At 35.9% G+C, this 14,948-nt stretch overlaps 1 protein-coding gene across 1 annotated transcript in view; it reads right to left on the bottom strand.

The window, feature by feature from the left end:
• Positions 1-14,948, bottom strand: part of ANKAR (ankyrin and armadillo repeat containing) — a 65,342-nt gene that overhangs the window by 5,490 nt on the left and 44,904 nt on the right. The window contains exons 16-19 of the mRNA XM_036857201.1: positions 13,592-13,714; positions 3,854-4,012; positions 3,031-3,148; positions 556-665 (exon numbers count right to left, since the gene is read on the bottom strand). Coding sequence (XP_036713096.1) covers positions 556-665; positions 3,031-3,148; positions 3,854-4,012; positions 13,592-13,714 — 510 coding nt within the window. The remainder of the gene's footprint in view (positions 1-555; positions 666-3,030; positions 3,149-3,853; positions 4,013-13,591; positions 13,715-14,948) is intronic.

Below are 14,948 nucleotides of genomic sequence, written 5' to 3'. Positions count from 1 at the left end.
TGAATGGAGCCCAGCAGGCTATGGTGTAACAAGTCCTCCAGGTGATTCTGTTGTACCCTAAAGTTGGAGAAATACTGCCTTAGACCCTGTGGGAAAAGCAAAGGAAACACTTAGAGGCAAAACACTACTATGGCCAGCCTCGTCTTCAGGTACCCTCACTCTAACCCTGTTTGGCAGGTAAGGAAAATTTTCCAATGGATTCCACTTTCATTCACTACAAATAATCATAGAAATGACAATGATTTTAATTATAAAATATAAAATATTTTATAAATAATTATAAATTTCTGTATCATCCATGTACTTATTTGTAGACTGAATCTTAAAGATTGAAGTTAAAATGAATGTGCACATTTTGTGGAAACCAGAATTGTGAATGGCAAATGTAGTATTAGAAAAATCATCAGATTTTGAGTTAGTAATATGAACTATTACATGAGACTCAACCTGTGGAGAAATTAGCCCGCAGAAGTGAGAGAGAGGCAAATTATATTTTAGAATATTCTATTTTCGAATTAATTAATTAATTTTTTTTTTTTTTTTTTTTTTTTTTACCTCTTCTTGCCTTGAGTACAAATGATAGCAGAGCCGTTGGATTGTCCCTAATGTGGTAAATGCTTCTGGAATACCAGCTCTAGAATGAGCCAGGGTAGCTATTAAATTCCCTATAAATTAAACAACAAGAAAAAAAATGCCTGTGTTATTTAATTGGTATAAACTGATATACTGTGCTTTCATTCACTTGCATACATTAAAGTATTAAAAAAGGTTTGAGGGACTTCCCCGGCGGTCCAGTGGTTAAGACTTCACCTTCCAGTGCACGGGGTGTGGGTTAGATCCCTGGTTGGGGAGCTAAGATCCCACATGCCTTGCGGCCAAAAAACCAAAACATAAAACAGAAGCAATATTGTAACAAATTCGATAAAGACTTTAAAAATGGTCCACATCAAAAAAATCTTTAAAAAGGTTTAAGTCACAAGACATCCCTATTAATGAAGACCTGCTGAGAAAAAGCATGTGTGTTAAATGTAGAATAAACTTTCCCCAAAATTATGGTTTGGTTTTCTGTCACAAACAGTAAAAGTTAAATAGGTTTATTTAAGAGTGGGGAATTTTGAAAAATCAGAGGTTTTCTTCCTCTTGGCTTCAGAATATATTTTGTTTTGAGCTTTTATGGTTTGTTTTAATGACTATGAACATAATGTTTGAACTACTGTAAGAAAATTTAATGTCCTTTTTGCAATTCAGATGGCTTTGAGTTAAGAGCTTAATGGTATTTTAAAACCAGGTAATGTATTGCTTATTGAAGTTTATGATCATTGAAGTTCTTGCCATAAAAAGAAATGTTTTGAGATTGAAGTAATAAAGTGATCTAGTAATTAAATAAATGTGCAGCTACGAACTTAAGATTATTTCATTCGAATTCGTGTTTTATTTTTAGAGCTTTCGTGTGATATTCTTTCACAAGATTGTTGCTGTGTTGGAATACGTGTAACACAAATTTTAAGATATAAATGTATTTTTACATTTGTGGGTGGATACTTTATTGAGGTATTAACTGAGTTTTTGTTCTCCTTGTATTTTTTTCCAGCCTCCATTATTAGCCAGGAAGCCCTTTATATTTATTGCCTCAGGATGAGGAGGGCTGGGTTGTATGGCCTAGAGCAAAAATTGTCTAAAGATAACCTTTCTTTCAGGCTTATATTTTCAAAAGCCTGAGTTTATAGAAGGCAATATGCTAGGGGGAAGGGACAGAGGAGTCTTTAAAGATAGGGAGTAAGCAATGGGGAACCAATGGGGAAGGGCAGAGAATCTAAGACTAAAACAGAGATAGCAGGAGCTCTGAGTGAAGAATGGCTAAGTGGTGTATGTAGAAAACTGGACACTTGGCAACAGAAATCTCAGTCTCTGCAAAATTTTATGCTTTTGGAACCTCTTCTGAAAACCATATCAACTTGGACTTGAGCATGTCATTTATTTTACATTATACCTGAGGCCTGAATATCTGGCTTTGCTTGAGATACCCCAGACATGCATATAGCTCTGGAGATGAATATGACTCCAATGGTGGAGTGCAGAGAAAGCCCAATAATTTTTGAGATTGTTTCTACCAGCCTGGGAAAATTAATATTTGAAAGCTAGAATAATATGGCATTTCTTGCACAGAAGAGTTTGTGGAGTAAAACTGAAACCCACTACAATTGTTTTTCAGAGTCATAGAATTACTATGACATTGAATTAAGAATGTTATTTAGATAAAAATATATTTAATAACTTCTTTTAAACATGTATTTTTCCTACATAGTTTTCATCAGAAACTTTTTGTTTGCTTGAATTTACCTTCCATGCCAAATAAATACACTCCGTAAAAATGTAATTTTATGGCAGCAAGTGGAGATTCCTTCACTGTGTTCAGTAATCCATTTCAGTTAAAAAAACAAATACTTTATTTTTTGGTAGTTGTCACTCCATATGGCTGTCATTTTGATACTGTTTTATGTTGTATTGAGCATGACAGATCGAGAGAACTAATGTATTCATCTGGAGAGTTAGGTCTAGATAGATATAGTCACACAATTAGCACTATGTCAAGAACTCTGTTGGCCATTTTGCTTTCCTATATTGCATAGCAACATAGAGAACTTTAAATATTAGACAAATATGCACAATTAATCAAAAGGAAACCAGACAGAGGTTATCAGTATAAGTCTGTCAGTATTATTATAAATCAGTGTATAAATTTTGTTGTTGGTAGCTCATAGTTGAATTCTCATCTTACATTCTAGAAAAAATAATTAGGGGTTCAAAAAAGTAATTAGGAAATCAGAAAGGTTCTATTTGGGGTGCAGAGTAGACTTTCATTGTTCCATGTAGGCTTAACTCTGGAGTTCCATGTAGACTTATATGAGTTCATTCTTTAAACTGTGTGACAGAATATCAGGCTTATTACTTTATTATTGCTCAGATTACCAAAAAAATTTTTGGTAAATAGTTTTAGGTGGATATGATTAGCTTCTAGTTATTTCTTACCTGTCAAGACAATAGTAGTGGAATGAACTGAATATAGACTATCAACTAAAATAGTAACACCTCTTGCAGTCAAAGTAATGTGGTCCACATCTATAATGACTTTAGCTAATATAATAATCTAAAAACAAAAAAGAGGCATAGAATCATTGAACATTTTCTACTCAGCTTCTGTAATTAACCTTTTATTTCTGAGGGGATACTTCTTGGAAAAGTAAGAGGGGTAATTTGGTATGATTCAATGAGAAGCGAGCTGTGTGGGGAGGACCTAGAGTACATATCCCTATCTGATCACTGCAGTGGCCATCGTAGGCCATATTATTCTTTCTACGATGTCTGCAACTTTTGCATTGTTGAAGTATGGGTTCATAGAAAATACTTCTAAAGGTCACAGGATAGAAAAAGAAGAATAAGACCAAGAAGAATCCAGATACATAAGGTTGTCTACACGGTTGAAGAATTAGGTGATCAGCTAAAGATCTGCAGTTAGAAAACTTGTCTTGGACACTACCATGTTTCTCTACCTATTTCCTTGTAAAATAGGGGTGATGAAAATAATACTATATTTCTATCAATCTGATAGGGTTGTTATAAGCATCAGATGAGATATAAAGACAAAAGTGCCTTGTGACTTGTAAAATTCTATATAAATTAAGAAATCCTCATAGATAATGGAGTTTTTATGAGGTGAGGAAGGGACTGGTGTAAAAAATACTGTGAATTTTACAAAAGTGTAAACATTTTTCCAGATCCAAAGTTTTTTCTAATTTTTCAGTTTTCACTAAAAAGACATATTGATTTTAAGTTTTAACCTTCAATTTTATACCTGAAAAGCTGCCATTGCCTTCTCAGTTTCAAATGTTGATTCAAGAAAAGGTTCAAAAGTTGATATGGTCATTATTCCACTTTCCAATATTAAGTATTGTTGAAAGCGACTATTGAAGGCAAAAAGGGTTAACGCATAGCCTGCTCTTAAACAAATATCCTAGAAATAGGAGAAACATGCATTATCTTTAACTTACTTCATTTGCCATGTTACTCAAGGTAATAGGTTTTGAATTCTTGCATATTAAGAAACATTTCATTTGTATCTCTGGGAGTAAAATATGATATTATTGGAGAAAACAGATAATAGAGTTACCCCAGAATGTTATTGAACACATAAAACAGAGAATTAGGTTGTGGTATCAGGGAGAAGAAAAGAGAAAAAATTTTACTTTTTAAACGGAATGTTAGATTACTGATTATGCAAATGAATACCTAAATGGTAATAGGAAACTCCACAATTTCATTAACCTTCAACTTTTGTTGCAACATATTTTTATTTCAATATTTTGAAATAGAGTTGATAAATCAAAACTTCTCTTGTATAGCATGATATATATTGAATTTTATGCATTGTGAGATATCTGTCATTTCTTAAAATAAGTACAAATTTTACAAAACTTCTACTGTACTATATTCTAAGGGAGAATAAAAGAAAAATGATTTCCTTTTAAAAATCGCATTTTAACATTCTGGGAGTGGGTAAACAGAGCAAAAGCCAATTCTCCCTTTGGCAGTCCACTTGCCAAAGATTAACAAGTATGGTACATCTTCTAGAAAGACCCAAAATATACAATCTTATCACTAAATCTTATTTTTAATATTTTATTTGAACATGGTAGTACAGAGAGAGAGAACTGTTAATCTTAGTGTGAGAGAACCATTAATCTTAGTGAGTTTTCTTCTGCTGCTGCTCCTAATCATATAAAAATGCTATAGGTACATACTGAAATATTTACAGATAAAATTATATGATGCCTGAGATTTGCTTCAAAAGTAATATAGGGGAAGTGAGGGAATATATAAATAAGATTGGCCATGAGTTGATAACTGCTGAAGCTAGGTCATGAGAATATTTGAGTTCATTATGCTACTTTGTCATTCTTTTTCTGATTGAAATTTTCCATAATAAAAATTATGTACTGGTCGGCTCCCGAGAGCTCATGGCGCAGGAGCAGAGCAAGCGCCGCCGAGGCCCCAGGCCCCAGGCGGCGGCGGCGGTGGCTGGGACAGCAGGGCGGGACCCGGAGGCCTGAACACTCTCTGCAGCCCCTCTCCTGGGTCTTCGCAGGCCTTGACTGCCCCAGCGTCCAACTTTTCCGCCTTCTCCCTCCCCTCCCCCGAAACTCCAGCAACAAAGAAAAGTAGTCCGAGAAGGAGGGGCGATGCAGGTCATCTCCCCTCCTCACCCAGGAAGGCCGGGACTTACTAAAAAATTAGAAAGGAGAGAGCACAGACAGCAGAAGCAAGAAGAACTACAATCCTGCAGCCTGTGGAACAAAAACCACATTCACAGAAAGACAGACAAGATGAAAAGGCAGAGGTCTATATACCAGATGAAGGAACAAGATAAAACCCCAGAGAAACAACTAAATGAAGTGGAGATAGGCAACCTTCCAGAAAAAGAATTCAGAATAATGATAGTGAAGATGATCCAGGACCTCGGAAAAACGAGGCAAAGATAGAGAAGATGCAAGAAATGTTTAACAAAGACCTAGAAGAATTAAAGAACAAACAAACAGAGATGAACAATACAATAACTGAAATGAAAACTACACTAGAAGGAATCAATAGCAGAATAACTGAGGCAGAAAAACGGATAAGTGACCTGGAAGACAGAATGGTGGAATTCACTGCTGCGGAACAGAATAAAGAAAAAACGATGAAAAGAAATGAAGACAACCTAAGAGACCTCTCAGACAACATCAAACGCAACAACATTCGCATTATAGGTGTCCCAGAAGTAGAAGAGAGAGAGAAAGGACCAGAGAAAATATTTGAAGAGATTAGAGTCAAAAACTTCCCTAACATGGGAAAGGAAATAGCCACCCAAGTCCAGGAAGCACAGAGAGTCCCAGACAGGATAAACCCAAGGAGAAACACGCCGAGACACATAGTAATCAAACTGGCAAAAATTAAAGACAAAGAGAAATTATTGAAAGCAGCAAGGGAAAAATGACAAATAACATACAAGGGAAATCCCATAAGGTTAACAGCTGATTTCTCAGCAGAAACTCTACGAGCCAGAAGGGAGTGGCATGACATATTTAAAGTGATGAAAGGGAAGAACCTACAACCAAGATTACTCTACCCGGTAAGGATCTCATTCAGATTCGATGGAGAAATCAAAAGCTTTACAGACAAACAAAAGCTAAGAGACATCAGCACCACCAAACCAGCTCTATAACAAATGCTAAAGGAACTTCTCTAAGTGGGAAACACAAGAGAAAAAAAGGACCTACAAAAACAAACCCAAAACAATTAAGAAAATGGTCATAGGAACATACATATCGATAATTACCTTAAACGTGAATGGATTAAATGCTCCAACCAAAAGACACAGGCTTGCTGAAAGGATACAAAACCAAGACCCATATATATATTGTCTACAAGAGACCCACTTCAGACCTAGGGACACATACAGACTGAAAGTGAGGGGATGGAAAAAGATATTCCATGCAAGGGGAAATCAAAAGAAAGCTGGAGTAGCAATACTCATATCAGATAAAATAGACTTTAAAATAAAGAATGTTACAAGAGACAAGGAAGGACACTACATAATGATCAAGGGATCAATCCAAGAAGAAGATATAACAATTATAAATATATATGCACCCAACATAGGAGCACCTCAATACATAAGTCAACTGCTAACAGCTATAAAAGAGGAAATCAACAGCAACACATTAATAGTGGGGGACTTTAACACCTTACTTACAGCAATGGACAGATCATCCAAAATGAAAATAATTAAGGAAACAGAAGCTTTAAATGACACAATAGACCAGATAGGTTTAATAGACATTTATAGGACATTCCATCCAAAAACAGCAGATTACACTTTCTTCTCAAGTGCTCATGGAACATTCTCCAGGATAGATCACATCTTGGGTCACAAATTAAGCCTCAGTAAATTTAAGAAAATTGAAATCATATCAGGCATCTTTTCTGACCACAATGCTATGAGATTAGAAATGAATTACAGGGAAAAAAAGGTAAAAAACACAAACACATGGAGGCTAAACAATACGTTACTAAATAACCAAGAGATCACTGAAGCAATCAAAGAGGAAATCAAAAAATACCTAGAGACAAATGACAATGAAAACACGAAGATCCAAAACCTATGGGATGCAGCAAAAGCAGTTCTAAGAGGGAAGTTTATAGCTACACAAGCCTACCTCAAGAAACAAGAAAAATCTCAAATAAACAATCTAACCTTACACCCAAAGGAACTAGAGAAAGAAGAACAAACAAAACCCAAAGTTAGCAGAAGGAAAGAAATCATAAAGATCAGAGCAGAAATAAATGAAATAGAAACAGAGAACAGTAGCAAAGATCAATAAAACTAAAAGCTGGTTCTTTGAGAAGATAAACAAAATTGATAAACCATTAGCCAGACTCATCAAGAAAAAGCGGGAGAGGACTCAAATCAATAAAATTAGAAACGAAAAAGGAGGAGTTACAACAGACACTGCAGAAATACAAAGCATCCTAAGAGACTACTACAAGCAACTCTATGCCAATAAAATGGACAACCTGGAAGAAATGGACAAATTCTTAGAAAGGTATAACCTCCCAAGACTGAACCAGGAAGAAATAGAAAATATGAACAGACCAATCACAAGTAATGAAACTGAAACTGTGATTAAAAATCTTCCAACAAGCCAAAGTCCAGGACCAGATGGCTTCACAGGCGAATTCTATCAAACATTTAGAGAAGAGCTAACACCCATCCTTCTCAAACTCTTCCAAAAAACTGCAGAGGAAGGAACACTCCCAAACTCATTCTATGAGGCCACCATCACCCTGATACCAAAACCAGACAGAGATACTATAAAAAAAAGAAAATTACAGACCAATATCACTGATGAATATAGATGCAAAAATCCTCAACAAAATACTACCAAACAGAATCCAACAACACATTAAAAGGATCATACACCAAAATCAAGTGGGATTTATCCCAGGGATGCAAGGATTCTTCAATATACGCAAATCAATCAATGTGATACACCATATTAACAAACTGAAGAATAAAAACCATATGATCATGTCAATAGATGCAGAAAAAGTTTTTGACAAAATTCAATACCCACTTATGATAAAAACTCTCCAGAAAGTGGGCATTAGAGGGAACCTACCTCAACATAATAAAGGCCATATACGACAAACCCACAGCAAACATCATTCTCAGTGGTGAAAAACTGAAAGCATTTCCTCTAAGATCAGGAAGAAGACAAGGATGTCCACTCTCACCACTATTATTCAACGTAGTTTTGGAAGTCCTAGCCATGGCAATCAGAGAATAAAAAGAAATAAAAGAAATACAAATTGGAAAAGAAGAAGTAAAACTGTCACTGTTAGCAGATGACATGATACTATACATAGAGAATCCTAAAAATGCCACGAGAAAACTACTAGAGCTAATCAATGAATTTGGTAAAGTTGCAGGATACAAAATTAATGCACAGAAATCTCTCGCATTCCTATACACTAATGATGAAAAATCTGAAAGAGAAATTAAGGAAACACTCCCATTTACCATTGCAACAAAAAGAATAAAATACCTAGGAATAAACCTACCTAGGGAGACAAAAGACCTGTATGCAGAAAACTATAAGACACTGATGAAAGAAATTAAAGATGATACCAACAGATGGAGAGATATTCCATGTTCTTGGATTGGAAGAATCAATATTGTGAAAATGATTATACTACCCAAAGCAATCTACAGATTGAATGCAATCCCTGTCAAATTACCAATGGCATTTTTTACAGAACTAGAACAAACAATCTTAAAATTTGTATGGAGACACAAAAGACCCCGAATAGCCAAAGCAGTCTTGAGGGAAAAAAAACGGAGTGGGAGGAATCAGACTCCCTGACTTCAGACTATACTACAGAGCTACAGTAATCAAGACAATATGGTACTGGCACAAAAACAGAAACATAGATCAGTGGAACAAGATAGAAAGCCCAGAGATAAACCCACGCCCCTATGGTCAACTAATCCATGACAAAGGAGGCAAGGATATACAATGGAGAAAAGACAGTCTCTTCAATAAGTGGTGCTGGGAAAACTGGACAGCTACATGCAAAAGAATGAAATTAGAACACTCCCTAACACCATACACAAAAATAAACTCAAAATGGATTAGAGACCTAAATGTAAGACCGGACACTATAAAACTCTTAGAGGAAAACTTAGGAAGAACACTCTTTGACATAAATCACAGCAACATCTTTTTTGATTCACCTCCTAGAGTAATGGAAATAAAAACAAAAATAAACAAATGGGACCTAATGAAACTTCAAAGCTTTTGCACAGCAAAGGAAACCATAAACAAGATGAAAAGACAACTCTCAGAATAGGAGAAAATATTTGCAAACAAATCAACAGACAAAGGATTAATCTCCAAAATATATAAATAGCTCATGCAGCTCAATATTAAAGAAACAAACAACCTAATCCAAAAATGGGCAGCAGACCTAAATAGACATTTCTCCAAAGAAGACATACAGATGGCCAAGAAGCACATGAAAAGCTGCTCAACATCACTAATTATTAGAGAAATGCAAATCAAAACTACAACGAGGTATCACCTCACACCAGTTAGAATGGGCATCATCAGGAAATCTACAAACAACAAATGCTGGAGAAGGTGTGGAGAAAAGGGAACCCTCTTGCACTGTTGGTGGGAATGTAAATTGATACAGCCACTATGGAGAACAGTATGGAGGTTCCTTAAAAAACTAAAAATAGAATTACCATATGACCCAGCAATCCCACTACTGGGCATATACCCAGAGAAAACCGTAATTCAAAAAGACACATGCGCACCCTAATGTTTATTGCAGCACTATTTACAATAGCCAGGACATGGAAGCAAGTTAAATGCCCATCGACAGATGAATGGATAAAGAAGATGTGATACATATATACAATGGAATATTATTCAGCCATATAAACGAACGAAATTGGGTCACTTGTTGAGACGTGGATGGATCTAGAGACTGTCATACAGAGTGAAGTAAGTCAGAAAGAGAAAAACAAATATCGTATATTAATGCATGTATGTGGAACCTAGAAAAATGGTACCAATGAACCAGTTTGCAGGGCAGAAGTTGAGACACAGATGTAGAGAACAAATGTATGGACACCAAGGGGGGAAAGCCACGGGGAGGGGCGGATGGTGGTGTGCTGAATTGGGCGATTGGGCTTGACATGTATACACTGATGTGTATAAAATTGATGACTAATAAGAACCTGCTGTATAAAAAAATAAATAAAATAAAATTGAAAAATTGAAAAAAAAATAATGTACTTACACAGTAGTCACCTGGTCACAGGCAAGAAGAAAAGTATTAGGTACAAAGGAATAGTGTCCAGAGAATAGTGTCCAGAGAGTGAAGCAGGTGGTAACAATCTTGGAGGAAAAGTAGAATGATTGATAGTGGAATGGGCAGTAGAAGGAAAGGGAGAAGATGCGTGTCCCTGAGGAATACGGTAATGAGAGTAAAGTGTGGAAGGAACAGAGTGGAGAAGGAAGAAATGTGGCTTAGAAAGTCAGTCAGACATGAATCTCTCATCCTATTTTTGCCCATATTACAGCAGCACTTCTCCATCTTTTTTGTGTACTACACTAGAGTAAAATTCTGTATTTAAAAAAATTAATGCAATGACTTCATTTCTCCCCCTTACAATCCTTATTCCTTCCTCAAAACCTCCCAGAACTGAGAGAGACATAGTGGGCAATTCTCTCCCCTTATTGCTAAATGCACTGTAGATAACAAAAGTTTGGGAGTTTCTCTATTTCTCTAGGGTTAGTGTGGCCCATGGACCAGTGATAGTCCACAAAATTGTTGACAACAGGATTATAGAAACTGAGAATAGACATTTAAAAGAAACAGCTCTTCCTTACAGTTAAATACCAGTTAATAAATTAATAAAGAAGGAAAAGTTTTTAAAAAATCGCCATTAGGCAGATGCCAGAGTAATTATTATTGCATCAGTGGATCCTTAAATTGGTGAGCAAAAGTACGATGCAAAACAGAATATTTCCATAGTCTCAAAGAGTCTCACCTCAAGATACTTGTTAATTACAAAGGGAAGAACAATAACTTTACAGTGGAGAAATATGCCAGACACCACTTTAATCAGGCACCCAAAGTTAACATTGCCGGTTATAAGGTATATCAACATGTACCCCCTGAAATGATGCGCTGGGAAAGTGCGTGAAGACTATGGTATTCTCGCCAAAATGCATAACCTCAGTTTAACTGTGAGAAACATCAGATAAATTGAGGGACATTCTACAAAATAACTGGCCTGGACTCATCAAAAATATCACAATCATGAAAGACAGAAAATCATGAAAGACAAAGGACTGTCACAGATTAAAGGAGACTAAAGAGACATGATAACTAGATGCAATGTGGGATCCTGGATTGAATTCTGGAATAGGAAAAGGACATTGGTGAGAAACTGGCAAAATTTTAAATGAAGTCTGCAGATTAGCTAATAGTATTGTATCAATGTTAATTTCCTGGTTGACATCCAGGAAAGCTGTATGAAGGATAGCCAGAACACTCTGTACTATTTTTGCAAATTTATGGAAAGTCTAAAATTATTTCAAAATTTAAAATTTGGTTGCTTTAGGGACTTCCCTGGTGGCGCAGTGGTTAGGAGTCTGCCTGCCAATGCAGGGAACACGGGTTCGAACCCTGATTCAGGAAGATCCCACGTGCTGCGGAGCAACTAAGCCCATGCGCCAAAACTGCTGAGCCTGCGCTCTAGAGCTCACGTGCCACAACTTCTGAGGCCCGCATGCCCAGAGCCTGTGCTCCTCAACAAAGAGAAACCACCGTAATGAGAGGCCCCCCCAAAGAGTGTCCCCCACTCACCACAACTAGAGAAAGCCGGCACACAGCAACGAAGAACCAATGCAGCCAAAAATAAATAAATTAATTAATTAAAAGAAAAATTTGGTTGCTTTAAAATTATTTCCCCATAACAGATTGCTGAAAAAATGGCTATTCCTTTATCACAAATAGTTTGAGAACCACCACTCTAGAATACTGGGTAAGAAGTGGATGACTGAGTTTTGAAAGGTCATAAAATTAGGTTAAACTTTGATGCATCCAAAAATATTTGTTTTTTGGCTCTTCACCAAGCATTAAAATTGCTACATTTCAGAATGGGAGAAAATATTTGCAGGTGAAGCAACTGACAAAGGATTAATCTGCAAAATATACAAGCAGCTCATGCAGCTCAATATCAAAAAAACAAACAACCCAATCCAAAACTGGGCAGAAGACCTAAATAGACATTTCTCCAAAGAAGACATACAGATTGCCAAAAAACACATGAAAGGATGCTCAACATCACTAATCATTAGAGAAAAGCAAATCAAAACTACAGTGAGGTATCACCTCACACAGGTCAGAATGGCCATCATCAAAAAATCTATAAACAATAAATGCTGGAGAGGGTGTGGAGAAAAGGGAACCCTCTTGCACTGTTGGTGGGAATGTAAACTGATACAGCCACTACGGAGAACAGTATGGAGGTTCCTTATAAAACTAAAAATAGAACTACCATATGACCCAGCAATCCCACTACTGGGCATATACCCTGAGAAAACCATAATTCAAAAAGACACATGCACCCCCAATGTTTATTGCAGCACTATTTACAATAGCCAGGACATGGAAGCAACCTAAGTGTCCATCGACAGACGAATGGATAAAGAAAATGTGGCACATATATACAATGGAATATCACTCAGCCATAAAAAGAAATGAAACTGAGTTATTTGTAGTGAGGTGGATGGACCTAGAGTCTGTCATACAAAGTGAAGTAAGTCAGAAAGAGAAAAACAAATACCATATGCTAACACATATATATGGAATCTAAAAAAAAAAAAAAAGTGGTTCTGATGAACGTAGGGGCAGGACAGGAATAAAGATGCAGTCGTAGAGAATGGACTTGAGGACACGGGGAGGGGGAAGGGTAAGCTGGGACGAAGTGAGAGAGTAGCATTGACATATATACACTACCAAATGTAAAATAGATAGCTAATGGGAAGCAGCTGCATAGCACAGGGAGCTCAGCTTGGTGCTTTGCGACCACCTAGAGGGGTGGGATAGGCAGGGTGGGAGGGAGACACAAGAGGGAGGGGATATGGGCATATATGTACATATAGCTGATTCACTTTGTTATACAGCAGAAACTAACACAACATTGTAAAGCAATTATACTCCAATAAAGATATTTAAAAAATGAGACTCTGCACATTAAAAAAAAATTTACATTTCAAGATGAAATATGACAACTATGAAAAATATGGAACAATATTATTCCATCATTACAAACTAACAACCCACCAGAGAGATTTTACATTTCTTAAATAATATATTTGAATATTGCCATGAAAAAGACTAGATGAAATTTTGAGGATGTAGTCTAAAAATCATTTTCTTCTAAATGAGCTCTAATATTTTGTATAGTTATTACCTTATCTTGTGAGTGAAGAAGATAAAGGACATCAGCATAATTAAATCCTTCATTTTCTTGTAATTCATTCTGTAACTGATCATTCCTTAGGACAATGCATGCCAAGGAAAATGCCACTTCAACCTAAAAATGTGATTTTCAAAAATTATTTTTCACTCATGGTTTATCAAATGACATATTTCATTATACAAATATTTATATAGGATATACCAATTCAAAGATACCATAAAATCCATTAATTCCATCTCTCTGACTAGTATTTAGAGAGTGGCATTTACAACTTCTGGAGAAATGTCCCTTATAATTTTTAACAGTTGAGAAAATATCCTTCTGTGTGCTGCACAATCACAAAGCTCCATTTGAGGGCATAGGGGGAGGCAACAAGGGCCTGCAGGACATGTGAAGAAGTTTCTCTTAAGTGCATAGTTGCATTCCTTCTACATCTAAAAAAAGGTTTTTTTAATTTCCCAGCATGAATTAAAAAGCTGTTCTGAACTGCTTGTTAGCTACTGACCATTGAGTTGTGACGCTTTAATAGAATGCCTTCAACTGAAGCAAAACATTGGCAGATAGGAAAAACCTGAGGAAGTTTTCCTCTTCTAGTTCTGTAGTCATTTAAGGAGGTTGTTAATGAACCTTGTTTATTATTGGGCTCAGTAGACAAATTTTTCACGTGCTACACCATGCATTTCTATGAAAAGTGTGAATTTGAAAAGCATGATTATTATTGCGAAATTACTATAGAATCTTGAGGAAAAGTATCAAAATGTATTTATGTTTTGTTTTAACAAGTTTAAGAACTCAGTGAAAATATATACTGAAATACAGATAGATGCAGTTGAAGTAAACTGGCCATGAAAATGCACATTTTAAAATAAAAATGTATTTTTATGTGGAATTTTCCTTCGTCTTGTGAAAGTTATTTGTAAACGTCGTTGCAGTTTTGGCATATAATTCCAGCCAAAAAATTGCTAGCATATGCCTCTTTTTTTTGTTTCCCTAATCAACTCCTGTAATGAAATAATCTCTTTCACAGCAAGAAAAGCCAGATAACTTATGACATCTTTTCTGATAATAAACACATTCCTTAAAAGAAACAACGCTATGTTTACTTATATATTTTCCTCCTATGTTATTTTTATTTTCTCATTTCCAGCAAAGCACATACCAAATTTTGAAGAGAAAATATATTTCTTGTCCTTATAATTTCTGTCTGGCCAAGTATAGACGTCCTGAATTTCTAAAACCTTGGTAAAGGATTTGAATAGATGTGAATGTCGTTTTATTAAAGGCATTTTACTAGAAGTAAATGGAAGAGTGAATGACTCCTCAACAACTCATAGTAATACCTAGCAGT

This window comes from Balaenoptera musculus, chromosome 7, assembly GCF_009873245.2.
Source record: "Balaenoptera musculus isolate JJ_BM4_2016_0621 chromosome 7, mBalMus1.pri.v3, whole genome shotgun sequence".
NCBI classification, from domain to species: domain Eukaryota; kingdom Metazoa; phylum Chordata; class Mammalia; order Artiodactyla; family Balaenopteridae; genus Balaenoptera; species Balaenoptera musculus.
This window is presented reverse-complemented; position numbering and strand designations above follow the sequence as displayed.